The sequence below is a fragment of the Daphnia magna genome, linkage group LG3, assembly GCF_020631705.1.
Source record: "Daphnia magna isolate NIES linkage group LG3, ASM2063170v1.1, whole genome shotgun sequence".
Classification (NCBI taxonomy): domain Eukaryota; kingdom Metazoa; phylum Arthropoda; class Branchiopoda; order Diplostraca; family Daphniidae; genus Daphnia; species Daphnia magna.
In genome coordinates, this window is record NC_059184.1 from 3647248 (window position 1) to 3674722 (window position 27475).

The 27475-nt window shown below is 41.5% G+C and overlaps 1 protein-coding gene, 1 long non-coding RNA gene and 2 other non-coding genes across 8 annotated transcripts in view; 3 read left to right on the forward strand and 1 right to left on the reverse strand.

The window, feature by feature from the left end:
- The first annotated feature begins 185 nt into the window (after positions 1 to 185).
- Positions 186 to 20054, forward strand: LOC116918872 (peripheral plasma membrane protein CASK). Of its 4 annotated transcripts, XM_032924662.2 has the most exons (22): positions 612 to 630; positions 722 to 798; positions 857 to 969; positions 1030 to 1135; positions 1199 to 1276; positions 1353 to 1528; positions 1592 to 1767; positions 1853 to 1975; positions 2068 to 2257; positions 3124 to 3251; positions 3733 to 3903; positions 11900 to 12193; positions 12482 to 12646; positions 14547 to 14615; positions 15418 to 15447; positions 16321 to 16419; positions 16564 to 16708; positions 17270 to 17389; positions 17480 to 17590; positions 17662 to 17769; positions 17843 to 18018; positions 18086 to 20054. In XM_032924662.2, the coding sequence occupies exons 1-22, from the start codon at positions 628 to 630 to the stop codon at positions 18263 to 18265; spliced, it is 2838 nt and encodes a 945-aa protein (XP_032780553.2). In that variant the 5' UTR covers positions 612 to 627; the 3' UTR covers positions 18266 to 20054. The 4 variants fall into 4 exon arrangements, with proteins under 4 accessions (XP_045027242.1, XP_032780553.2, XP_045027241.1 ...); XM_045171307.1 differs by lacking the exon at positions 612 to 630 and adding an exon at positions 186 to 348 and having other exon boundaries at positions 1353 to 1767; XM_045171306.1 differs by having other exon boundaries at positions 1353 to 1767.
- Positions 20055 to 20086: 32 nt separating this feature from the next.
- Positions 20087 to 21608, forward strand: LOC116918656. Of its 2 annotated transcripts, XR_006644434.1 has the most exons (4): positions 20087 to 20277; positions 20384 to 20476; positions 20591 to 21060; positions 21125 to 21608. It is a non-coding gene; the product is annotated as an uncharacterized LOC116918656 (transcript). The 2 variants fall into 2 exon arrangements; XR_006644433.1 differs by lacking the exon at positions 20087 to 20277 and having other exon boundaries at positions 20318 to 20476.
- Positions 21609 to 23659: 2051 nt separating this feature from the next.
- On the reverse strand, positions 23660 to 24174 carry LOC123470612. Its single transcript, XR_006644407.1, has 2 exons — positions 24110 to 24174; positions 23660 to 23968 (listed from the first exon to the last, which is right to left on the reverse strand). It is a non-coding gene; the product is annotated as an uncharacterized LOC123470612 (long non-coding RNA).
- A 182-nt stretch (positions 24175 to 24356) lies between these two features.
- The window catches only part of LOC116919491, a 36758-nt gene continuing 33639 nt past the window's right edge, over positions 24357 to 27475 (forward strand). The window contains exon 1 of the transcript XR_004391928.2: positions 24357 to 24531. This is a non-coding gene — a transcript (uncharacterized LOC116919491). The remainder of the gene's footprint in view (positions 24532 to 27475) is intronic.

Sequence of the window (27475 nt, forward strand, 5' to 3'; positions counted from 1 at the left end):
TTTAATGTAATTTTATCGAAAGTAAACCTGCTCTATCAAGTGTAAACTTGGAAGGTGCATAATTCAACTTCCACGCATTCTTTGGACTAAACAAAATTTTTTAAATACGCTAATTCACGAAAAAATATAGTCATAGACATAGTTCCGTGAAGGGACACCCGTGTCGCTGTAGTATAGCCCGGGATGGAAGGAAGATCGAAGTCTGTAGTCATGTCTGCTTTGCTCTCGACTATGTGTGTAATGGACAACGCAAGGCGTCGTCCGAGAATGGTCTAACGACTTATTGTACATTTATTAGTAGGGTTTGTTTGGTGACGTTTTGTTCTTTATTTGGACCAATTTGTTGGTGTGAGTACCTATCCTTTATTTATTGCAATACGATCGTGTTCGTTTCAAATCATACATTCGAACCGGGAGAAGGGGATGGGCGTTTTTTGGCACCAGTCACAGGAAACAGCATGCTGGTTGGGAAATATTATTACGACAATTGAAGGGGAGGGGAATGTTTAGTAAACCTGTAACCAAATTCTTTTAGAATTTTATGTTCATCATGGGTGGAGTTGTGGGGTAGTGTGTTTACTTGCCATTTCCTTCTTAGGCTGGAAATGAGCCTGATTTGATCAGGAAATGGTTGGTTGACTAAGTTAATGCACCCACAGAATAAGAACAACAGAGGTTTGTGTTCGTCTCTTACAAACTGTTCTTTCTTATTTTTGTGCAGTTTTCTACAAGCTTCAAAATGACTGAAGATGACATTTTGTTTGATGAAGCTTACGAGTTGCAAGAAGTTATCTGGAGGTACTTTTTTCTCAAAAATCCCTTTTTCACATGTAATGTCAAGTGTGCTTAATTTCAGGGGATCATGCAGTACCATTAGACGTTGCACCCACCGGTTAACTGCACAGCACTTTGCTGTAAAAATTGTTGATGCAGCCAAATTTACTGCCATTCCGTCACTTACCCTTGACAGTATGTGCTTTTGCTATTCAGTTTCATCTTTTTTCTGTTATGTCATTAAATGAATTCTAGATCTTAAACTTGAGGCCACCATATGCCACATGCTTAAACATCCTCATATAGTAGAGTTACTAGAAACCTACAGCTCTGAAGGAATGGTGTATATGGTGTATGAACTGTAAGTTTCATCCTTCCATTTCTATAGTTGTACTAACTTATAAGTGCGGTTTATTCTGCGTAGAATGGAGGGAGCTGACTTGTGTATAGAAATCGTTAAACGTGCCACGTCTGGATTTGTTTATAGTGAAGCTGTAGCAAGGTATGTGAAGAAAAGTTCATCGCGTTCAAGGGACCTTGAAAAAAAGTAATTTTTTTTTTTTGCGATGGCTATGTAGCCATTATTTTCGTCAGGTGCTTGAGGCACTCCGTTACTGCCATGATCACGACATTATCCACCGAGATTTACGGCCTCATAACATTCTGCTAGCAAATAAAGAAAATTCGGCACCCGTAAAACTGGCGGGTTTTGGATGCGCAAAGCGCATTACTGACGAAGATGTTGCGACATCAGGTTTTGCAACGTTGGTTTGCTTTTCCATCGGTACATTGGAGTTTACGTATTGTTCCTTCTTAGGTCGATTAGGCGATAGCTTTTATATTAGCCCAGAAATGGCTTTAAATCGACCGCACGGCAAAGCCTCAGATGTATGGAGTGCGGGAGTGCTGCTCCATATTCTTTTATCCGGAACACAGCCTTTTTTGGGCACAGGCGAATCCCTTAGATACACCATCTGCAGCGGGGAACTGCACGTAAGTGGATGTCGTAAATTTGTTTCAAGGTCTTCAAGTTTTGATCCTTTTAAAATTGTGTGCATTTCTCTGGCTAATTTTGCAGTTCGATGCTCCGGTCTGGGGAGCCATTAGTGACCATGCTAAGGATTTACTGCAACAGCTTTTGTGCGTCGACCAAAACGATCGTCTATCGGTTCACGAAGCTTTAGAACACCGGTGGCTCAAGGTGAATTTTGAACTTTTCTCGCATGTTATATAGGCACCACTCATGGAAGAAGAAAAAAAAAACCCAAACTTGACTGCTTGATTTGTATTCAGAATCGAGACAAGTGCGCCTCTAGAGACCACCTTCATCTTACTGTGGAGGAGATGCGCATATTCAACGCTCGTAGGAAGCTCAAGAGTTTGATCGTGGCCACAGCTAATTCTATCAAATGGGGACATCCTTCCCTAGATCCAAACTGCGACGCCTTTTCTGACATTGACGAAGATGAATCGATATCAAATCGTAAGTTGCACGTTAACAATTTATTGTAATTTTTTTTTTTAAATTAATGCTTGCGTCCTGGAGAGAATTACGCGAGGATTTGAAACAGACATAACATTGGGGTAGGAATTGGCTAGTCAGACATCGCTTGACAAAGCGTGAAAAAAAGCTTTAAATACTAAAAGTTTGGAACAAAATGTCGTGAAACTATCATTATTTAGAATTACTTCTCTGTCGACATTTCAGAACTGATGTCTTTTTACTTTCTAAAATGGAATTCTCGTCCATATATCGCTACCAATAAGATGTACAGGCCTATTGTTGCTAGGCTTGGATGATGCCGTAATCCCATGAAAGGCTAAATTTATCGGTCGTAAAAAGTCTGCCTTAACAAATTGAGTCGCCTTTATTTCTAGCGGCGGAAGTCAATGGAATAGTCGGCTTTCTATGTTTTGGTGTCTCCAGGTCCATTTGTGGTTTCTGAGTTGCGGTTAATGTACTCCTCTAGAGAGGATCCAGCTAATAGAACCAAAAAAAAAAGGATTTTCCCGACGGATGAGCCTCCGTTCTTTGATTACAGAAGGAGGATCTTGCCCCGATTGAATTTCTTTGATTGGCAATACTTGCTGGGTGCCTGCAGACTGAGAGAAGCCGCATTCAAATCGCCGTAGTTTTATGTGAAATGTAAATTACAGTGTCCAAACGTAAAGCTGATGGGTTCTTTTCAATGTAAACCTTTGCCAGAAAATTGATAAACCTAGTACTTATCAGGTCTTTCTCCGTTGGTCTATTGCGAAGCTTAAGGCTGTTTTGTTTATTGATAAAACCATTTGACACGTGACGGCTAGTGTTCAATACTTAATTTTAATTTTGCCTCATCCCTTTAGACGCTGTCAATGCCGTACTCGATAGTATTGACGAGATCCAGTTCCTTCAGGACACGCCGTGGATCCAAAGAGATGTTGAAAGCATGCGCCAAGTGCTCAGTAGTTCCAGACTGCATTTACTGTTGACGGTACGAAATGGAAGAGTATATTAAAAGCAGCATACGCAACCCTTTTTTTTTTTTTGCCTGTCCCGTATTTGTTTTCTATCTTATAGGGCATTTCTAGTATCGATTCATTGTTTCTCTTTGGCCTACTTCGTCTCGCTCTGTGTGTCTACATCCATAACTTTTCTCGTTATTCTTTCCTTCGTGGTAGCAGAAGGAAAGATGTTCTTTCGGGACCTTCTTTTCGGGCTCAAAGAGCTTTCAGCTCTCTCCTGGGTTTCCCAACTCAACTGTTTCTCTTTTTCTCTTTTCTATCATACCTAGCCAATCTTCCTATTTTCGTTGTTGAATTTCATTTCCGGTAAGCGTCGACCCTATGAAACGAATTTTTCTCCCTTCAATGGTACTATCGACACTATTTTTGGTTGTCTAGCTTTTCAATCGGAGTGTTGACATTGATAGAAATCTCAATGATTCTAACATGGTATTATTTTGGGTTCCACAGTTGTACGATAAAATCAGCTGTCGGGTGTTGCCGTCACATCGATTAGCGACGTCAGACGCCGTGAAACGATACCGTCATGCCACTGATGTCTTACGGGAATTGCCGCGATCCGTACGGGAGACACCAGATGTCCGTGAACTTCGTGACGTGCTATCCAACCCATTCCTTAAGGTGAGTTCCAACCGACTTAATATTAACTTTTATGTAAGGGTGTTGAAAATCCCTTATCCTTTCGTCCGTCTTCGTGTCTCCAATGGGACGTAAGAGCACTCGACTAGATTAGCCGGTCCTCCTTTGAGTGTATGGGTTACGTTAACCTATTGCGAATAGACTTTGTTGGGAGGTCCGATCGTCGTCGATTCCCAGAGGTTGTTTTCATCAGTGAAGATTTCATCCTATTTCTTTTCGGATGCTAGGCGACCTCCGTTTTTTTCTTCTTTTTCTTGTGGACATGTTTTGTCGTCGCCTGCAGTACATAGGCAACGCATTAAGAATTTGTGCTCTGTTGAATTCGAGAGAACGGAAATAATGAAATGGGCAGCGATGCACAAGACTGGGCACTCGTTTTTTTTTTTTTATTGTTTGTTGTTGTTGCTGCTTGTACTGCTGGAGTGCTGGACGCTACTACGAAGAACCCTTTTATCCTACGTTGTTTTGCTCGCCCGGATGGATAATCCGAAAACAACTAGTGCACAAAATCTTAGGTCCGTGTCCGCACCGCCACCCACTTGCATGGCGGTGGCGGGGAACAAGAGAAAATCGCCTTTCGAAGTTTTTCATATATATATATTTTTTTCTTCTCCCTGGATCCGCGTTTTTTTCATTTATTCTCCGCATTTTTATTTTTATTATTATTATTTTTTTGCGTTCGAGATTCGTCTATCTTTTGGGTTTACTCCTCCTTTTTTTTTCTGGTGGATCCGGACGCAGGCGCCGCCAGTTTGGATGGCTGGATCTTTTAACCCCTTTTCCCCTCTTCTCCTCTTCCTACTCACTTCCCGTCTCTGTCCTCCTCATTCGCCTCCGCAAGCCGCGTGTGTCGGTACTATCGTAGCCGTCTTACATTCAGGTTCGGCAGAGTGAGCTCGGCTAGCGCTTCATGCGGAGCTGCCGGCAAACCCTCGCCTTTTTCTCAAGTGTATTATTTTTTTTTTCGTTTGCCTGGCCATTGCCCGTGTTTATTTTTTATTTTGTTTAACTTCTGCTACTCTTGGCCGACCTCGTGGGATAACTAGTTTGTCGGTTGGCACTCGCATATAGTCAAGTCCAACGACGCACAAAGTCGACCGTGATAAAAGTGCGAAATTTCAGCATCTCGTTAAACACGAAATTGTGTTGATTATTTATTGATAGCCTATTTGCGTATCGTGTGCCGTTTGAAAAGAGCTCGTTTTTTTTCATTTTGACAAAGTCAACTTGTCTAGTCAAGATGGATAGTGTTCGACTATTGCCCGGCTCTCTCGTGTAGTATGCAGCTCGTGCGAAATCCCTGGCTTGAAAACTGTGCCCCGATAGGAGTAACTCGTGCTCCCTCTCCTCCTCCTTGTCCTTCCTCTTTTGCCGTAGTCAGTCCCCATCGATCACTTGGCCGGATCGCCCGAGACAGCGTAGTATTTTTATCGTTTTGCTACGTCGTAGCCAATCCACGATCTAGCCAATCGGCGGCGGTCGTCGATTTGTTCGATTACCACGGTCGCATTCGTTCCGGTCTGACGGCGAACTGGTCGTGCGGCCACGATGCAAGGGCGAGGATTATGGCCAGCAGTTCATCAGCGTCAGCACCAGCAGCATCCGCATTATTACGGCCAGCCGGCGGCACCTCCGCCGCAGCAGCAGCAGCAGCATCCCCACAATCACCATCACCAACAGCAACAGCAACAACAATTCCATCTCCATCATTCGCTTCCGCGAGAAATACACGTGCACCCGCATCAGCCATTTGCCACGCATCCTCATCACCAACAGCAACCAACGCAGCAGCATCATATTCTTCAGCATCAAAGTCAGCATCGTCAGCAGCAGTACTATCAGCCACGTCCTCAGCGCCGTGCCGAATCCCCACCTGATTATTATCCGGGCAACTATTCCGAACATGTCGGACCTCACACGGGCTGCCCAGTGCATAGTCCGTTTCGCTACTGGCTGGATGAGCATGGTGTTCCCGGCCCTAGTTATCAATCGTACTTTCCGCCGCCGGCTCCCCTTCGTAGCTTGCCACACGGTGGACACCATCCGCTTCACTTGAGCCAAGAATTCAACCCGCGGCCACCACGGCCCATTAGTCGTTCCCTTCATCGACGGAACACACAACCAGTAAGCAAGAAAAAAATGGGAAAAAAAAAAATGTTTTTGTCCGTCTGCTTGAGCCCTTGGACGTCTCCACCCAATCTTAGGGATAGCATTTCATTATGATCATTGCTTCTCGAGTTCCATGTTACCGCCTTGAGGGTTTTCCCAGGCCATTTCTCCTGGCTTTTATTTCATTAGGAAACTGCCACCGATCTACCGCCTCCTATTTGTGATGAATGACGTTTGTCTTCTGTTACATCCCTCTGGAGACGAGTGTGGAATTGGAAGGCAGAGCAAGTGGAACAGAGGAGTCGAGGCCAACGTGTGAGCTAGAAAATACTAAATGAGGTCCGTAAGCTTGAAAATTATGATTAATATTCATCGAAGATGAAGACCTCTATCAAGCTGTGGGTATAGTAAGCTTGTTGAAGAAAACTAAAATAGATGGCTTTGATCCTTGTTGTGAACTTGCTTTTTCAGTAATCCGCCTGAAACTTAGAAATGCCTTCGAAAGTTTTACACGCCCGTTTCTCGTGTTCCTTTAGGGGGGTCCTTAATTACAATGCCAACAAGGTTTCCGGTGACATAAGCGCCACAAGGAAAAAGACAACATAGGCCGGTATCTCCTTATCATTAGCAAACGATGCCATCGAAGCATTTTCATAGCGCAAACTAAAGAAGATTGAGGAAGTGTGTGTGGGCGGCTTTAAGACCGAAATACGGTATTCATTTTGGTTTGGAGTAGAGACAAGGGCGAAGGGTATCTTTTTCATTTACCGGAGAGACCGAGGGTGACGAGGAGGTACGGGCAAGTTGTGAGTGTCAGATTGTTACGATTATCCACAGCGGAAGAAAAACTGATATTGCTCACAGGTAGTTGAAATGTGCTTGTTTGAGGATTCCTATCTTGCAAGTGTTTTGTTTGGACAGTTGCCCTTATTCATAGGATCTATAATTTAACTGTTGACTTTGTTATGGACCTTCCACAATTCAGTTAAACAAGAAAAACAAATTTTGACGTAGCGAAAATTCGTTTATTGACGTGGCGCACATCAGACTTTTTCCTGCGTCGTGAAACCCGTAAAAGTAGTCAATTGATCAAAAATTTTGAAATCTCCGTTTTTGTTTTGTTTCTGTGTGTGTTTGTGCGCGCGCGTTGCATCGAGTTCAGGGGGGGACGTTAGCTGCCGGAATAGGGTCCTGTCACCATTAATCCGAGTTTATAACGGTTGTATGCGTTATGCATGGAATACTGGGTTGCGTGTATTCTATTCTACGAGTTCAACCAGTGCGCATTTTTCTTTTTTCTTTTTGTTGTGGGTTCATGTTCTAGCGAGAGACTCGAACATCTAGATAGTTACTATGGAGTGTGGATCACTACTCTCTCACAGCTCTCACACCAAGTTGTCGAGCTTACATTGCCTTGTGAACCACTCTTGCCATCTCCATCTTTTCTCTTTATTGATCGATATAGGGTGAACCGTCTCCTGCGTTTGGGCAACTAAATGAGAAAGCAAAACATAAATATGAATTGATGCGTACATTGAAAAACCCTTGACATGTGACACTTGCGTTCTTCACACTTAGTGTGTCTTTTGATTTAGTAAAAGCGCCTCTAGTAGGTGACCTTGCAGTTTCGCTCGCCGTGAGAAGAGGGAAAAAAACAGATTCATTTCCACCCGTCTGTTTTAAATTTTGTGTGGAATTTCTCTCTCATCTTAGTGCTTTTGCCTTTTTGCGTGTCATTGTTTTATAGAAAATTCTCTTTCTTTTCTCCGCCCACTGGTCGGATTCGATTAGATCCCGACTGCGTTTCTTGCTTCTTCCCTTCTTTGTCTGTGTCTAGCTCAATACGGCGTCAGTATTATTATTTTTTTGTCTTCATAGCGATAAAAAGGCGGCAAAAAAATCGATTCTCGTCAAGATCGCTTCATCTAGTCGACCGTCTTCGCATGCCGCTATCATTAAACCCCGCATGTTGAGTGTGTACTTTTACGAGGTTGGAGTGTATTTGGAATGCAGCGTTGATATCTAGCGCTGATTGCCTTGCATATAGAGTTAATCTGAGAGAGTCAATCCAAAGAACGAGCTGCTTTTTTATCGGTGAATCCCAGACAATTTCTTCTTATTAAACAATGTCCGTGCGTTGTCGACCCTGGCATCAGCAGAATACTGTACCTTGCTCGGTGCAGCCTTTCATTTCTAGTTGTGTCTGATGAGGCCATAGATATCGTGAATATTTTTCCATGTTTTTTCTCCTTAATTATTGTCCTCGGGGCCATTTATTTTTCCTCGGTAATGATGAGAATTATGAACATGAGAACTAGGCTCAAAAAAAGAAAAAAATTAGGAAAAGTAAAATAAAAGGGTAAAAAAAAAATCCAATGGAAAGTGCACGAAATGCCTACTTTAACTCTGATTACGTGTTTTGTATGCATGTCGTGAAACTAGCCGCAATTTTTTTTTTTGTCTCGATTTGTGATGGTAGGTCCATTACAAAGGGGGAAGGGGAGGATAGAGAAGGATTTGTGTGGTTATCATCGTCACATGTGCATCTAGGTGTAACAATTACGTTGGGTTTAGTTTGCACCCTTGATTTGGGAAGATGCCAAAACTAAAGTCCATTCGAGTAAAAAGAAAGAAAGAAACAGGAGACAAGCTTCCAATTCAAACAAAACTCCCCCAACTTAACGTTTAGCTTCTAGTAGAAGAGGGATTTGCGTTGGCGTTGCCTTGTCAACATCAAATACAAGGGCTTTAAAGAAGAAAGAGCTAGGAAAGCAAAAGAGAAAAAAAAAGTAATTGCCTTTTGAAAGAAACGTGTGTATTTTGTGGAATAAAAAATAAAAATGGTTGACTGGAAGTGTAAAAAAGAAAAGTATGCGACAAATCCCGTGACGCGGACGGAATTCAGCGCCGAAAGTGGACACGCTGTGTGTGCATGTGTTAGGGCGCTATGGTCCAAATGTTTCATATCTAGTAACGGTGACAGGCGGGTAGAGGAGAAACGAAAAAGAAAAAAAGAAGAAACACGCTAGGATGAAGATGATTTGTTTTTGTCCGCCACCATGTCTCGTCTCGACTTTCGTTATTTTTAGAGGGTTTCTTTTCCTCTTTCCTAGGGCTGTAAAATTGCATTCGTTGTATTAAAAGAAGCGGCTGAATTTTTCTAATCAACTAGACTAGAAAGACAGAAAATTGCTGACAAAGAGTGGGGCGCTATTTTTGTTGATTAAACTCTCAAACGAGCTAGTCGTTTGATTCTTGTCTGTATACCTTTGAAGTTCCATTCTTCCGGTTCCTGCCCTCCCTGGACTTTGGGGCGTTTCATTTCCTATTCTATTTCCGTTTCTGCTTCTCGAGCAGTCTCTGATCGTTGTCCTGCATCCAATCATCTGACCGACACGTTTTCTTAGTTTTTTCGAGTAACGCTTCAGTTGTCTCTTTTTGTTTTTCTTTTTTCGTTTTCCCCTTATGTCTGACTCCTACCAGAGGATAAGAATTCGTGTTCCATCATCGTTGCCCGCCATGATTGGTCCTCCTATAGAGTAGAGCACTCTTGAGCCTCTTCTTACTTGGCTTTTTGTGTGTGCTGTCTGGTCACTTCCCATTTGCAATACGTAATAACGACAGCCTGACGCTTACATAAAAGCCAAATTGTCACGCAGGGAATAGTCGAACGAGCCAAATGTTCCAGGGTGGTCACCGCCATACTACTCCCCTGACAAAACCTCTTCTCACTTGCAAACAGGATTTTAAAAGAAAGGGAATCCGTAGGATGAAACGGAGGGAAAGAAGGTTATAGACGGCAGATAATGGGGTGATCGCTAAAAGTGGGAAAGTTACCACTTGGGAGTTTCACCACATTTGATTCTTGTTACATAAGGTAAAATAAAATGCTGAAAACCTTTGGTCGTGGACAGGCAAAAGGCGGCCGTGTCTTACATCAGAATAGATGGTCAAATAGATGTCTAGCGGGATAAGCACGATGGCATCGTGTAGTGAGGTATTGTGCGACGCGATCGATACATCTCGTCCAAAAGCGCAGGGTCCTTTGGCTAAAGAATGAAAGGCAGAAAATGGAAATCCCCCTCTCTTTCGTTTTGCCTCCTCTCTTTTCATTTCGTTCCTATTCACTTTTGGCGTAGACACCAACGGAAAAAAACGGCGGATGGACAGAGTAACAACTACTGATATTGTGTGTGCACACGCCAGTGCATCTTGTTGTTTAAGGCTTTTGAGAGCCTCCCCGACAGTGAATGTTGTCCGCCGGTCTGAACGTAAGGAGTTGTTGCCGGGGAAGTTGATATGATTGTGAGATTAGTGTGGCTTTGTTTTTTTTTGTTGTTGTTGTTGTTTTCTTCCTTTTTAAAATGCATAGAAAATGTAACTGAGTTGTGGAAACTAAAGTTTTAGAAAACAGATCCAACCATAAGGACGGGATTTCTTTTTCCGAGTAAATTGTAAATCTTTAAGCCAAGTGGAAAACATTTGGCTCGTGATGAAGATATGGATTCCTTTTTTTCTCCCTTCACTGCGGACATCGTTACTATAGTAATGTGCACGCCTCGCTAACCGCCAGTCAAAACCCCTTCAAGTCTGATCGGGGGAAGCTAAAGAAGAGATTCGTCATTATTATTGACTGGATGCTGGAATGAAATAGACAGATAACAGCTGGCCCGAAAGATTCTTGTCTCTTTCGCCAATTTTCTTCTTTCCCCTGATCCCCCTCTTTTTCTTTTTTTTTCGTTGTTGGTCCTTCATTATGATCGCTTGAGGGTTATATGTGACAATCCTGTGTGTTGCGGTCCATCTTAACGTCCTCGCTGACTCTTTGACGCGTACCCTTGGCTTGTCTTTGCAACCAGCCATCCATGTTCCCTTGTTTTCTTCGCCTCGCAATCCGCCTTCTCCTGGAGAGCTTGTTTCGATCTTGATAATTGGTGGCCTTCCACCAATTTTTGACAATTATTTGTCAGCAAAAAGGAAACGGGCAACGTTGCAAACAAATCAATAGGTTACCAGAGCTCCTAAAACGGACGCTCCATCATCCCTGGTGAATGGTATTGAGAAACTTGCCGATGAAGCAAAGGATCAATCTAGAGTCGCGGGCAATAACGCCCACCGAGGCAACACTTTTGAAACGATATGTATACATAATGATTGCCGGAAGGAAACTCTGTTTTTATAACGTCACCGGAGCAACACGAAAAAAAAAAGAAAGAAAAGTAATACCTTTTCGTCCACGGTTCCAGTTAGAATGATTCACATGCTGAAAGCTCTTTTTCTCACTGTGTACACATAAAAAAGGGCAGCGTGTAAAGGAAAGAGGCTCTGTGGGCGACTGTTGCAAGCAGAGAATGGGGTAACCAATCCAAGTCTAGTGAGAGTAAAAGTTGGAATGGTGAAGTTGTAATAGAGTGTTCTTCCTTTCTTTTTTTTAGATTTTTATTATTATTATTATTATTCTCTTCCGTTCGCTGTGTGTAATCAAAGTCATTCCCACAATTGCCAACTTTTCATAATCGCATTTTGACGATTCCCTGTACCGTTGGCGTCATTTGGTTTTTGTCGTATGTATTGCCATATTTCTTCTCGTATTTTGGCTCGTGAAGCCGAGCACGTCCTTTCCTTAGTGTTTTATGAGAGTTCGACTTCCACTTCATATACACTGCAACTGTGCACCATCCTTTGACTTTATGGCTGTTGACAAACGAGGGGGACTTGTTAGGAGAAGTAGGTGGAGAAGAAAGTTGGCCGTATCCAGAAAGTCGGCATGTCATCATCACTGCCATGGCTTGTTATCGGGCTATACAAATCGCCCATTTTTTAATTTTTTTATTAAGCTACAATATCAATTTTGTTTTTATGTTTGTAGGCCTTGCTGCAAGCGCACGACGTCATTGGCTACGAATTCTATGGCGAAGATTCGGAAGGAGCTCGAGTGACACCACCGCCTCTATTGCCACCAGTTTACCTCAGTCATTCATCCATTGCTGGATCCACATCGATGGGTGGCTTGTACGGCAGCCATGCCCTCGACGGACTAGCCAGACCAGACAGCAGTCTGGGCGGCGTGACTGGAGGAACTGCAAATGGAGATGTTCAACCTTTGGAACACGTCACTCGGGTCCGCTTGGTCCAGTTCCAGAAGAATACAGATGAGCCAATGGTACGTGTTTTAGTTTAAGGGGAGGTGGTGCTGAGAAGCGAAAGGAAAACTGCAACACAATGAGATGCTGCGCCCGTGCCGCGTCTGCTTTGCCATATATATTTATTTAAACACCCCGCTGTGGATCGATAACTGCGTACGCGCTTCTTGTTGTGCACGTCGGTCATCACTTGGCCTCTTATATCGTTGTTAACATCGACGCCGATCGATGGATAGAAAAGCTGTGTTTTTTCGTTTTGTTTTTTTTCTCTCCCGGCATTCGCACTGAATGGTATTCTCTTTCTCTAGGGCATTACGCTAAAGGTTACGGAAGATGGACGTTGTATTGTGGCGCGCATCATGCACGGAGGCATGATTCACCGACAGGCGACGCTGCACGTTGGCGACGAGATTCGTGAGATAAACAGCATGCCGGTGGCCAACAAAAGCGTCGATGCTCTTCAGAAAATACTGGTACTCATCCATTTGTTAATAGTTTACTTGAGGGGGAGAATTTTCGACTAGGTAGTAAGACGATAATGATGAAACAAATATTTAAGAGTGAAAATGTTCGTGGTAGGGTATCATCTCGGCTCCGGTAATTTGTAAACGATTCATTAAATGCTGTGCATGAGAGGGTCACTAGGGAACCTGTGGGCAGTAGTTAATCAGGTTTAATTCGGAATCGGGTGAATTACGAGTTTACCGTTATCTGTCCCTATACATGTAGGCTTTCCATGTCTGAAATCTGTGTATCAATTTGTACGGGTTAGTAAAAAAGCCCAAGTGGCAATGACCGAGTAGTCATTTTTAGGATGCACTGCCGATGGATTTATTTTATAGCGGAGGGGGGGGGAGGGGGAAATGTTGCCAGTTGCAGCTGATGGTTGTAATTGCGTTCTCATCCGGAATACGAAGGCCGTTAGTTTAGCGCGCGTTGTAGACTAGTCCTAGTGGCGGTGCTAGTAATCATAACAAGTAGAATACGAACAGTACTTTGTAGGGCGTCAGCTGTTCAGCCCACGTCTGTGGGCTGATGCTTTCGAAATAGTGACATCACATACTTCTTGTTGGGACGTTGTCCGAGCTCCGAAAAAATGTTTTTCCAGGGCCGTTTGCAGTAGCGAGTAGTGGAACATCAGATAACGAGAAGAGATTATCAATGATCAGCGGGAGGAGAGCAGAAGAGACAGAGTCTCTGTACAGTTTCAAATCCGGCGCTTGAGGAAATGGTAGGATGAAACATTTTGCATGGGCGTGCGTATTGATGTCTGGCGTAGGCGGATGCGTAGGGCAAGAAAATGGAACAGATGAGGCTTCAAATGAATTAGGTAAAATGCCGTGGAAAGAAGAAACGTTGGCAAAAGCAATAGCCGTTAAAGAGGGGAATAAAATCCGGTTAGTTTTCGGGTATCAGCTGTCACGAGAGAGATTGGGGTCGACGTGTATGGCGCACGCGTGCCTTCTCCAGTCAGGCGAGACCAACATGAATTTCGGGAAAGGGGGAAGAAAAAGAAAAAAAAAAAGCTAAAGGCTTCAAGATCAATGCGTTCCTGTCGATTAACGATCAAAAATAGTGGTCCGTTTAAAAGATAAAATTGCTTTACCTCGAGGCGGAAACAATAAGGACTGATGTAGTTTTTTCGCTCTTCCATCCAGAAATGGAAGAAAATTAAGAATCCAATAAAATTACCGCCAGCTTCTGCCTTGTTTTGTTTTCCCTTTTCGCAGCCTTATTTTGATTTGAAATTCACTTTCTGCCCCAGGGCTTGTTAGATGTCGTCTTTTGTTGAAAAGTCGGAGGAAATGAGCGCAAAAAGTAAAAGAAGGGCATGGCGGTGTAAAGAGTTTTTCGAGCGTATTGCAAGTTTTTTTTTTCTCCTTCCCTAACCGTCGCCTATCCTAGTGAGCGCTACTATTACGAGACCCAGTTATACTAGTACAGCTTGCCCGCCTGTGGTAACTCTGTTCAGCTTTTGTGTGTGTTCCCCAACTTTTGCCAATTTCTCTGTGAATCGGAAAGCGGAAAATGAGGTGGGCGGATGTGTTTCGATGGGCGCATAGAAAAAACGGAAGTATATGCACATCACGTAAGAGCGAAATTTTAAATAAAATTATGACGTCAGTACGTTGGATGAAAGAAGGGGGAATAGCGTTGGGGATAAATAAGAAAAGGGAGGGAAAAAACGTGTGAAACTTAACGATGGGGGATTGGGCGGAAGAGAAGTAGGAAAAAAAAATGAGTTTAGAAAACGGAGTGAGCTGGGATGAAGCAAAATAGAAGCGGGGAGGTGGGTAGAAGGCTAGAAAGAGAGAGAGAGAGAGAGAGAGTATTGATTTCAGGATTCCCTTCTCTCTCCTATGTTTCCTGCAGCGAGAAGCCCGCGGATCGGTCACCTTCAAGATTGTGCCGTCATACCGGAGCGCCCCGCCGCCTTGTGAGGTACGACAACATCCATCTCGATTCATCCATACTTACGCTCGTCCTTCTGATCTCTATCCTTTCCTCAAACACATTCGTTCCTTATCCTCCAGTTCTGCCGCTTCCGTCGACTGAACGGCGGCCGGCTTTAAGAGACATGTTTTTTTCTTCCTTCCTTTTTCCTCCTTCATGGTGGTGCTTTACCCTACTTTCACCAATCGTTATCCATATCTACTTCCGTTGGCCACTCTTCGAAATGAGCCACAGTCAATGGGAGTAGGTATTTTCAACGCAGCTCTCTCTCTCGTTGTGAATATTCAAAGTTGAAAAATGAAACGAAGAACGAGAACCATATCCATGTGATATTCGAGTATATGATTGTGAATAGAGTGCCTTAGAACATAGGAAAGTGGAAAAGAAATAGAAGCTGCTGCAATTGGCTGTTTCATCTTTTTGCTGAAATGCAATTAAGCGTGGCCAACTTCCAATTCGAAAGATTTCAATCCACTCTCTTGGTGATGTTCATTTTTCTTGTTTTCCGTTTCCTTTCACTTTTACTTCCGGCAATCGATAGGAAATAAAAGGAAATTAAGCGTAAAAACGGAAGAAGAAATAGAGAACTACTTGGTTTAATTGGCCTGTCTGTCTAGATATTTGGGAAAATATTTGTTGTATACAAAATAGCTGGACGGGGATCTATATTGATGTTTCGTTTTCGGCCGGTCTTAGTCTGAGTGTGTGCGTGTTGTTACGATCTTTCTACCTCTTTTTTTTTTCTGTCTCTCTTTCGCATCTCGTTCCATTTCCCGCTTGCCAACAACAGTTATTCAGGATTAATCCACAGCCGGTTCTTGTAAGTACTGTCTCATGATAATCGATCAGTCTTCTCTACTTCTTAACAAGTCTAGTTGAATGGGGACTGTCTTTCTCATTTCCTTTTCGTCCCTCTCTGGTAATTTTATTTGTTACCGGGAAAAAGTAAAAACTTGAACTTTTATTTCGTTCCTCGTCTTGCTACTCTCTTTTCGTGGTTTTTTTTTTTTTTTTCTTTTCTTTTTTTGACGGATTGTCTCCTTTCTGAAGCCGAAAAGTATTGGGTTGATTCGCTTCTTGTTTACTTTTGTCACCACCACTATGCTCTCTCTCTTTCTGTCATTTCCACGTTTTTGCACACGAGAAAAGAATACGAGTCATTACTTCAGAGCCGACTTTCCACTTTCTATTTCCTGCCTCCTATAATTGATGCACGCTCTATTTTTGGTACTCAAAAATAAATAAATGAGAGATGTTGAAGAAAAAGGAAACCGTTGGAGATGCAGTGGGTGGACTAATACTGGATTTGGTTCTCGTGCATCTTCCATCTTTTTTTTTTTTCTTTCTCGCTTTCTGTTTGATGTAGAAATTTTGATTGACTGCATGCTATTATTGACGTATCTCTCCCTTTGTTGTTTTATTTTTTACCCCAAGTAAAAATATAGCAAGCACATATTATACTTTTTCAATTATCTTCTGTTTGCACCAGTAGTAACTTTTTTTTTTTTAAATTTATTTATTTAGTTTTTTTTCTTTTCTAAATTTCAAAATCATTTTCAGTTTTTCCTTTCCCCTATTGTTAGCTTTGGAATGTTCAATAAACTAGCCGTGTGACGGTGTTTCATCATCCTTTGTAACGCGGTTTTCATTCTTTCTTTATTTATTCCGGTTACGGTTATCCGAAACAACGCAGATCTACGTCCGAGCCCAATTCGATTACGACCCACTGGGAGACGACACTATCCCTTGTGCTCAAGCTGGCATTGCTTTCAAAACGGGTGATATCCTTCAGGTAACGCATAAAATCAATTATTCAGTTGCGCAGAAAATTTGAGACAATCCCATTTCGGTTCATCCCGTTTGCTTTATTGAGTTACCGTTTACAAAGTATGACATTTGATACGAAAGCTTCGTTTGTTTCGTTGAACACTTGTAGATTATTAGCAAGGATGACAACCGATGGTGGCAGGCCCGGAAAGATGGTGCCGGTGAATTGGCACCCGCGGGACTCGTCCCTTCTCCCGAATTACAGGAATGGAGGATCGCCTGTTCAACGGTGGAGAAGAGCAAACGCGAACAAGGTAAAGTTTTTTTGTATTAACCGTACAAATAACTTGAATGAAAAGTAAGAGGGAAAGTTTGCAGCAGCGACCGAACTTGTTGTCGCCGGCGATTCAGAAGTTTCTGCTTTCGAAAAGTGAAAGTAAAATGATGAAAGAAAAACAACGAAATGGCATCAAGGCTACTCCTATGCCGTTTGAACTTTAATTGTAAATTAAGTCTTTTAAGCCTATCCCAAGTTTTTGTAGACGAATCAGTGATGCAGTCGTGCGTATTCCGGATGCGAATCTGGCTAGTGCCGCTCATGGCACGACTGCAAACACAATTTCCTGGACTTGCCTGTCTCTCTTGTTCTATTGCACCTCCTCTTTCCATTCTGTCCGTAAGAGCCTCTGCGTGCCTGTCGTACAGATACAGACACGCAACTTTCCATCTGATTTTGTTTACCTTTTCTCGTCCGCGTGACTTTCGTTTCTTTGCTAAGATGAACCATATGGAGCATTGGGCCGGATACGTGTGCGTTGTATGTCGCGATGAATCAAACGTTGACCTCCCCCGTTTTTTATTATTTTTCATTGCAGTCAACTGCTCGTTTTTCCCCAAGAAGAAGAAACAGTACAAGGACAAGTACATGGCCAAACACAATACAGTCTTCGATCAAATGGATGTCGTGACATACGAAGAAGTCGTCAAATTGCAATGTAAGCATCAAACTTCACATGTTTTTTTGGACTGGTTTGATGTAAAAGATGTCACCGGGTCAATCGATAACATACTCTGTCTTCTTGCAGCCTATCATCGCCGAACGCTTGTTTTGTTGGGTGCGCATGGTGTAGGGAGACGTCATATCAAGAACACGATGATAGCCAACCATCCTGATAACTACGCCTATCCGATACCTCGTGAGTGTTATTGTGCGTAATCACGATATGTAGCTCAAATGTCAAGTGAATGGGGTTTATTTTTTATTAAGATACGACGAGATTGCCCAGGAAAGAGGAAGAAAATGGAAAGAACTACTTTTTCGTTTCGCATGACGAGATGATGGCCGATATAGCGGCAAACGAATACTTGGAATACGGTAGAAAGATTTTGGATATTTTATCCGGGAAACGTTGATCATTAGTGCATTTCCGCGTATTTTTTTTTTTAAGGAACCCACGAAGACGCCATGTACGGTACAAAATTGGAAACGATACGAAGGATACATGGCGATGGTAAAGTAGCTATCCTGGACGTTGAACCTCAAGCTCTCAAAGTGCTGCGCACATCCGAGTACTCGCCGTTTGTCGTGTTTATAGCCGCACCCTCCGTTCAAAATATCAATGACGTAAGTAAAATAGCTTCTCCCATGTCACATTTTTACTTGCATTCAAACGTTTGATATTTGTTTACAGTATGACGGAAGCCTGGAGCGATTGATCAAAGAATCTGCACTTTTGAAAACTTCGTACGGTCACTACTTTGACCTGACCATCGTGAACAACGACATTGAGGAGACTATTAGAGTTTTGGAGCAGACCATGGAGACGTTGCCTAGCAGCGCGCAGTGGATACCCGTCTCCTGGATTTACTAATGTACAGATGTAATCGACTTCTCTCTCTCTCTCTCCTTCATATCCTCTATTATTTCTCTTTCTTCTTTCGTCGCAAATGATCTTTTCTTTCCTCCTCTAAAAACCTTCTAACGTATATTTTAACATTTTATCGGCAGCTCAAAAGGAAGGAGAAAAGAATAGGAGCAAGGTCTTTTTTTATTGTGCGAAGTCTGCTGGCGGGCCAAAGGAAGTTTAAAGAAGTGTTTGTTATTTTTCTTCCGCCTGTTTGGATGAGAAACGAAGCAGCCTATAGTTTGACATAGGGATTTTTATTTTGACCTTTTTTTTTTTTGTTAGAAAAAGATTTATTTAATCTTAACCCTCTGAAAGTCTGAAGTTTCTCGTTTGCTTAAAAGGATGCCGTCAGCAATTCAAAACTTCCTAGAACAAGTTTCAAGCGACCGGCTGTAGGCGATTACGTTGACACCCTTAGACCATTTGTACAACCTCTAGCCGGTGCAGCTCATTGATTCCCATTTGCTGGTTATACTTTTCTCCACCCACCACTCTAATTTGCGTCGTGAATCCCGCCGGGCCTACGGCCGGCCTCACTTCCCAAGTCTTCTAATACGCATTAGAATTTCTTCCATGTGTAAGTAATTGTTTGGATTTAAGGTTGACTACCATGCGTTGTGTTGGTCGATTGGCAGCTTCATTTCCCGTGAAAGGGAAACTTGGCATCTTCCAGCAGCGTGAGTCATAAAGACGACGATGATGTAATTGACAAACAAAAAACTAAGACGGGTCGTTTTGATAGTATCACAAATCTGTGAAGTTTTTCAATCACAAGATTTAATTTTTCTAGGTAGTAGCTAATAACAGCTATAGGTAAAGACACACACACATCTTTAATGTTTCTGTTATCCCTCCCCTCGTCTCCGTCTTCGTTTTTGGGGTTTAGTTATCAGCCCTTTTGTTTTCCGACATGTTGTGGATCGCACGCACATAGTCAAGTTCCTTCTTAGGGTTTCCTATGAGCGTTTTCAGTATTCATCAACATCGCAATCTCTGAACAAAATCTGAAGTATCTGAGCAATACGATCGAAATTGGTTGGATCCACCAGACGTTGTTTAAGGTATCAATTACATCCGCCACCCCTACCAGAAACTTTTCGTTTCATTTCTATTGTGGCACGCAAAATCCGAATGTAAATGTCATTTTCAATGTTTGGAATCAATAGGATGTGTCTTTTAGTTTCCACAACAGAAAGGAGGAAGGCAAAGTGTGTTATCACTGCGCATGTCTTAGCCCTGCCCAAATATCCCGGTTTCTCTTCCCCATGTCCTTTATTTGCCAAAAATTAAAAAGAAAAAAAAAAAAAACGCATGGAAAAACTTTTATTTTTATTTTTTATTATTATTATTAATGAACGCTCGTACGACTCTTAACGATGCATCTGTTGTAATCAAATCAATCTGTTGACAAATTGGAAAGTTAAAGGGTGTACTGTTCTTTAAATGTGAGTTGGAAGGTGTTTCTGTATGCATAGTTTGCAACAAATGATTTCAGAATCCTTTATCTGAGTTAACTGGTGATGTCTTCAAAATGAACTTCTCTTCCCATTCCTCTGCTGCCCTTCCCCAATATCATCACTTTTCATCACTTGCTCTACACAAGTTGGAAACATGCATAACAAGGACAGCGCCGTCTTGAGTGATTTTATTTTCGTTCTGTGACGGCCACATCATTGTTGATTTCTCCTCCTTTTTTTCAATTTTATTTTGAATGTATGACATGATTACGAAGTTATTACAAGATAACACACAAGTACTGCTAATCGAATTGGTAACTATGCTATTATTTGAAAGTTGTTATCTTCATTTTCTGATAAGTTAAGGACATCGCAACTGCCGAACTAGGAAGTTCGCGTTAGATTTGACTCATCACACTTCTGGCAAAGTATCAACGACGCCAGTTCTTCGTCGTCACTCCTACCCACGTCTTTCTCTCAATCGATAAATCTCTGGCGCTAAGAGACGAAATTCTCAAGGTTTTGTGATCGATTGAAACTGCATTTTCAACATGTTGCATTTTCATAACATATTTTGGGAGAGCAGACGTGTTTAAATGCTTTGTTTCTTTTCTTGTTTTCTTAGTTTTTAGTTCAACCAGATCAAAGTGCTTGAGATTGGTGGAGTACGAAAAGGATCAATCCTCGCGCATATGAGAAAAATAACAGTCGGAGACTGGTAAGCCTGGATAAGGTTCTGAGACTTACATTTTCTTAACGTTATACGAGATAAAGTAACATTCCAAATAAAATTGAAAAAAAATTTTTACATCTGAAATCTTCTTTACTTTAGGTACCAGGAACGATATAGTGGAAACCGTTTAAATAATCTCTTGCCATTTACCATCAGACTTTTCGTCCTCCAAAAAATATTACGGACTACGAGCGTTTTTTTTTTCTTTTTGTTAAACAAAAGATGAGATGATAAGCTTGAAAATCTCGATATTCCCTTGCCTCATATGTGGTAACGTATTTTGATCATCCGTCGTTACCTCATTACTAATGGGAACGGTCATGTGTCGGAATCCAGTTCAATTCCTGAGAACCTAATGTCGACGAAACCTTCGTTTCCTCAAAACTCACGTTTTCTGTTTAATGATGGTCGAATTAATTGGCACGTTCTTCAAAATTTCATACGTCAGCTATACAACTTGTAAGTGGATATGTGTGTTTTACTACGCGTGCTGCTTGTTATTTTTGAATCATTTGGCATTCAATTTGCTTCTGCGAAACACCAGTTCAACCGTCTCCTCTGTTCAACAGGTACCATTAGTCTATAAAATCATTTAATGTAGCCGTTAAAATGTCGTTTACCGTGTGTCCTTAGGTGCAATTTGCCTACAAAACGAGGATGAATTTCATGTCTTCCGGGCGGTCAGCTGCGATGTTACTGCTGCTCGCAGTTTTATTTGCGCCAGTTCTGTCTGTTTACTTTACGGGCGGGTATTATTATGACACTCGCTGTAATTTCTATGGCTACGACATGGGCAAGAAATTAAACTTTGCTCTTCGTGGAGGCTGTGGCACTTTATGCTTGAACACTCCTGGTTGCACCCATTTCAGCCACAACAGTCTTTATTGCTACCTCAAGAGGAATCCGGGCTTTTTCCATCGGAATTACAATTTGTTTACAAATTGTGGTTGGATTCCAAATCGCAGTGCTCAGGGGCCGTGTTGGGCCACATACTACGTCACGCTTTTTTTTCCCTTTTTTAACCCCCTCCCCCCCCTTTGTCACACTCTGTAACAAATGGTCAGTGTTCTGTCGAATAAAACTTTCGAATAAAATTTCGAATAGAATAACGCAAAAATTCGAATATTTATTCGTTATTCGTCGAATAAAAATGTTACTTATTCGTATTCGTTATTTTTATTCGTTGTAACTCCAAATTGTATCATTTCGAATACAATTTCGAATAAGTATTTTTATTTTTTTTCGGCAAAAAATTTCATTTTTATTGCGATTTAATACAAATATTTTCGATTTTTAAAGGCCTAAATTCCATTTTTATTCGATATTCTAGAGCCATAGACCCCTGGTTGCTCCACTATGGCTATTTTCCCTCTCAGAAAAGGGGTACCTTTTTGCGGGAAACACTAGACGAGGACGCCTCTTGCGGGTGTGTTGGTGTTCACTCCACGCACAGGCTCATTTATAGCCAGGTGGCGCTCGCACCAGGCGGAAAATTACTCTTACGCTACGACCTAAAATCCTCGTTTTTTCGTATAGTGTTCCCGCGAGATGGTACCCCTTTTGGGGTACAGATCAAAGGGATATAAACACAGCTCATGTAAAAAACAACTTATTACAATTTGTTTGGGGTTCAACATACACTTTTTGCTAGCCCGACCGGACTATAAGTGAGAGTTTCCGTAAGATGAAAAATAAGGTTCAGCCAATGAGAATAAAGTATATATTTTCAAATACTCTTTATTAGTGCAACCACACATGAATGCAACATTGTCTGTTGAAGTTCGTCTGCCACAGTCGTCGTGCGTATTAAAAAACTTGAATTTGAATCAAAAACATGGGGCCCAAACCATCTCCAAAGAAGAAGAAATCCCCAAAGAAAATAACCGAAAAATAAATACTTTAATTCTATTTGTTGCTTTTTCTCAGTTTATGTACAATTTCAATATTTTGTAGACTGAAACTAGAAACAAAAGACGTCGAGAGGTTCATTTTGTGTGTTAAAAATCATCCTGTATTGTATAATACTACATTGCACGATTATTGCATTACTCATTATTACATTACCCTGCCTTCTGCAACGCCCATTATCCGTATGATGTCTGTAAACCTATGTGCAGTGTAGATTGCGTTACGGAAAAACTGAAATAGCGTGGCAGTAAGACTGTATGCCGGTATGCCTGTATGACCGTAACTTGTCTTTAAAAACTGCTAGTGTAGACGCACCTTAAGACAAACAAAGAATCAACGGCTCTCGGTGTTCGCGAAGTTCCCGATAGCCTTGGAGAAAAAAGCAAATGGTACTATCAAAATTGAACACTGATCTCGCTTAAGTTATTGGTTTTCTCGTCAAACCAACCATTTGTCAAATAAACAAAAATAAGATGCTGATAGCGCATCAACTTTGTTTATTATGTTCAGTTAAATTGGAATTCGAAGAAAAATGTCGTTTGTTGTTTTCTAAGACATCTGGCGGACAAGTTGTGAACTTTTATTATTTTACTGCATGATTGCAAATAAGGGAAGAGTCTTTTTATACTGTGTAGTCCTAATACCTGTTTCCCCTTCCAGTCAACAGACTGTATCACTGATAAATCTATTTCATAAAAACACGTTACAACCATACACAAACTCTTTCTCTCACATTCTATTTCATAAAAACACGTTACAGGTATGTACAAACTCTTTCTCTCGGAGCTGTTATCCGTGTTACTATGGTTACTGTGCATGGGACAAGTTTTTTTCAAGCCAAACGCCATCTAGCGACGAACTAAAGTCTTAAATTGGATTTCATTGCTTCTCCTTCGTAATTCGTAACTAAAACCTAAAAATCGCAAAAACGTGACCGTCCCGTTATCTCACCTTTACAAAAATACTAGTCCGGGAGTGGCAGCACGATGACCCCCAAAACGAATAAAATATATCTGAACTACCCTCAAACCTGTGAACATCCCTATTAAAGCAAACGCCATCTATTTGAGAGAAATATCGTAAAAATCGGCATCGGCGGTGTACTCATGAGCCCATCTAGACAAAATCCCTATCGGGAAATGTACTCATGAGCCCATCTAGACAGAATCCCTATCGGGAAATTATAAATAGAAATCATTACTATTTCCTCTAATGTAAAAATAAAGGTAAGTTAATTGCATATTATGATGCCAACAAGCGTGACGAGACGTAATTCAGATGTATTCATTGTAATATCATTGCCATTGTAATAAAAAAGGGGAAAAAAGTCATCGACAGAATCGTAGGACAATGGGAAAGGGATACCGAGATTTGCGTCTGTTCAAATTTTATGGGTACGGAATACCTGAATAATACACCCCGGCTATGTCCCAAAACGTTCACGTTCCGAAATGACGTCGCGTGTTCAGATACTATTTACCACTTGTTTGTTGCTTTTGTTTCCTTTCTTCATATCCAAGTGCATTTTTAACCATAGGAGGGGAATAGTGCCACACGAACGACAAAAAGCTATTACGAAAACAAAGAAAAGATCTTTATCATGAGTTTGAGAAGCTCATTAAACATGAAATGGTGCTAGGCGAATTCGTTGGCTACCCAATTATAAGAATTTAACTGATAAGATATATCGTGTTATTGTTTGTCTCTAACCTGCGTCGTTTGTAAAAGGAGACAATGGCTAAACAGCATGTTTTACCTTGTGAGGCGTTGTCTTTTCTACACAGACTCGAATTTAAATCAGCCTTTTGTAAAATTCTGTTTTAATGAGTTCAAATTTGTTTAATGGTTAAGGAAGGACTTGAATCAATTCTTTTTTATTTAAATTTTCATTTAAAGTAGATCATTAGATCGATTGTAGATGGCGCTAATGTGGCAATTCGATCGCTTTATTCACTTCACATGTTTCGTTCGTGTTCGATTGTCCTGCCATGCTGCTCGAGCCCCCCTTTGTGCCCTGTAATTTTCTGGACTGACGAATCGACTTCTGACTTTAACATCGGTAATTTGTGAAAGTAATCGCCTACAACGCCGATGACGCGTGATGTCTGCCAGCCTCGTCGTTCACCGAAAACGTAAGTGGTGCCATTAAAACTTGTCCATTTTTGTTTCGCAGCATGGCCAGAGCACGTGCTCGGGCCAATGCTTTCATTGTTCGAATTTTGCTACCGCCCGTTCATTAAGAAGGCTAATCACGTCCTGTTAAAATGAAGACGAAAAGAAATACGAGACTTTAGTTAGGTTTTTTACTGTTATCGATGCCACAGCAACGTGGAGGAAAAAAAGGCGCCTTTGGGCAACACTTTTTTTCTTTCTCGTTTGTCGATTCATCATTGAGGGTATGATTAGTCAGGCATATTGTTCGACCCTTTCCAAGTTTTGTGGCCACAGCAGTTACAACACAAGTTTTTTCTTACCTAAAATTTTGCTGATGATGCTTTTTTGAACCACGTCGTTAACAGTTGCACGTCCCTAAATTTTTTGCATTTGGGTAATGTTGCAGCTTTGGTTGTGTCCATTCTTGTTTTAGTTTCATTTCTAGAAACGTTTTTACATATTGCCATATTTTGAAAAGTCTTTCCAATTTTGTTTATCCTCGACGAGGTTTTTATCTTTCCATTTTCGTCTATTGTTATTACATCCTCATCTTTACGAATTCTCTTGATGGAACAATGATCATGTGAATCGTGGTAGAGGTCGCCGCCTCTACGCGCGCCGCCAGTGATCGACAATGGGGAAACTAATTTTTCATGAAGGCCATTGTCCACGCACTCTGGAGGCTTGCTGGACCAAGAGTTGGTGGGGAGGCATCGACATAATATTGAACCGAAAATAAAAAGGGAGAACGATTGTCTGTTCAAGTTGTTGGGTTCATTGCTGTTCAATTCCGCTTTTTGATCGTTTCCAATATAAACATAAGAGGGAGTAGAATATTATAGAGATGGCATAGGAGCGTATGGTTGTCGGCTTGTCACTAGACAGAGAGGGGGGGGAGGGTTACGTCAGGACTCGTGAGAGTGTGGGACTTTGACACGGGAAAGTCAAGAGACGGGCGAGAGGACTATATTGCCTTTCCAACAGGGGAATTTTCATTCAATTGTTTACTGGACCGTGTGGCGACTCGTTGCCTGAACACTCCAAGAACCGCTGGCACCGTGTCTTGCCCAGCATCTATAAATGATGCCCGCGGATGTCAGGGGGGAGAGGGAGTAGGAAATAAAATCGGACAGAGCTTCTTTCTTATTTTTCTTAGTCCGTATAAAGCCATCCGGAAATCGTGGTAGAAGTGGAATGATTTTTCATGGCTTTTCGCATGATAGGACGGAAATAAAAATGTGGGGGAAGCCAGTAGTCGATGATGGATTTATCAGACTATACAACGAAAAGCTTTCTTTGCCGGATCTGTTGTTTTCAGCTGTCCGTTTGACAGTCATTGTTTTCTACTTTTTTTTTTTCAGTTGCTTTGTGACGTTCCTTATGAGAAAAGTAATCAAGTTGTGCGGTCTCTCCGACTTTTTGCTGTTTTTCATCCCTTTTTATTTTCTTTTAAGCTTCAAAATGACCTTTTCTTATTAAGAAAATCCTGGCCGTCGGTTTTTTTTTTTTTTTCAGGTTGAAAACCATTTTCATAGGAGATCCGTTTCTGTGTAATATAGTATTTACTTTAACGACTTGGGTTGTTTCACGCTCTGGTGGACCCCCGCATTTGATTACATCGCGGGACCAAAAGATCACGTTCTTTCCCCTTTTTTTTTTCTTCTCCTTTATTCATTTTAATATTTCTTGTTTTTTTTCCCCCTCCCCATCTGACTCGAAATGAAAGGCGAAAAGTCATTTCAATAATGACCGCAAAGCCCCTGAAATAACATAAAAATAAAGAGCGTATCGCCTCGTCATTCATAATATGGTCCGCCCTCTTATTCTTTTTGTTTTTTTCTTTTCTTTTAAAATTATTATTGTAAGAAAACAGGGAAAAGGACCGCAACGTTCTCTCTGCTCCCCTGGTTGCTGTTCCCTTCGTTTGCGTCTGTATAATATTTCACGTCCGGCCAATTTGAAGGACTGTATGTGGTAGCGTGAATAATCGTGTTTTATCCTCGTAACAACAATAACAGAAACGCACTAAACCGTCGGGAAGGAGATCGTTATAACGAAAAAAAAAAAAAACCTTCGTATTTGTTTGCTATACTGCCGATTGTGGGAAATTTAACGAGCTCGTTTGCACGCGTTCGGTCATTTTTGATTTCAGCCAGTTTGCCCCGATGGCTCGTCGTTTTCTCCACATGTTAACTGGGCAGCAACACATTGAATGCAATGTAACCGACTATTCACGCCGATCGTTCCGGTTACAGAATGTCTGTTTATTTTATACCGTCCTTTCTTCTTATTATCCCGTTTTTGTTTTTTTTTCGTATCTTCTTTGTTGTTACTTGCCGGCCTCTCTCCTTTTTTTTCTTCTTATCAGCGTGACTGTAAAAAAAAAAGAGGGGAAAGCGTGAGTGTAGTCATCCACCCAAGATTGATCAAGTTTCGGTCCAAGTGGGAGGGCTGTTGCTGCTGGAGCGTGCACAGCAGAAGCTACGAACCTTTGGCAGGGAAAAAAAAAATAGAAACAATAAAGCCAAGAAATAAAACAGGAGAGAGAAAAACTGTTGTTTTTCTTTTTCACTGCGTGACTCGTCTTGTACATACTATTTATTTTTTTATTATTATTTGTAAGTTTCCTATACTCGAATCGCCTTTTTTTTTTTGGGGTGAGAAGGGAGTATGAAAAAACATACAAACAAGATTCTTTGTGTGTATACAAGAACATCCCGGATGATGAAGGGAGACGTGAGAACGAGGAAGATGAAATAAAAAAAAAAAGAGGGGGGAAATAACAGATAGTGTAGATAGAAAGAACTTGGGGGTTTGTTTTTTCTGTTTTGCTCCACGAAAGTCGTGAATCGTCTTGCGCCACCGGCATGTTATTTTGTTGTCTTTATTTCCTTTTCCCTCTTTTTGGGGGTTTTCCATCCG

What these genes read in the sequence shown, in the direction of transcription:
- LOC116918872 (XM_045171306.1), top strand. An exon ending in TTGCAAGAAGTTATCTGGAG is followed by an intron (nt 799 to 856) that starts GTACTTTTTTCT and finishes GCTTAATTTCAG; the next exon opens with GGGATCATGCAGTACCATTA. An exon ending in CTACGCCTATCCGATACCTC is followed by an intron (nt 17,591 to 17,661) that starts GTGAGTGTTATT and finishes TTTTTTATTAAG; the next exon opens with ATACGACGAGATTGCCCAGG.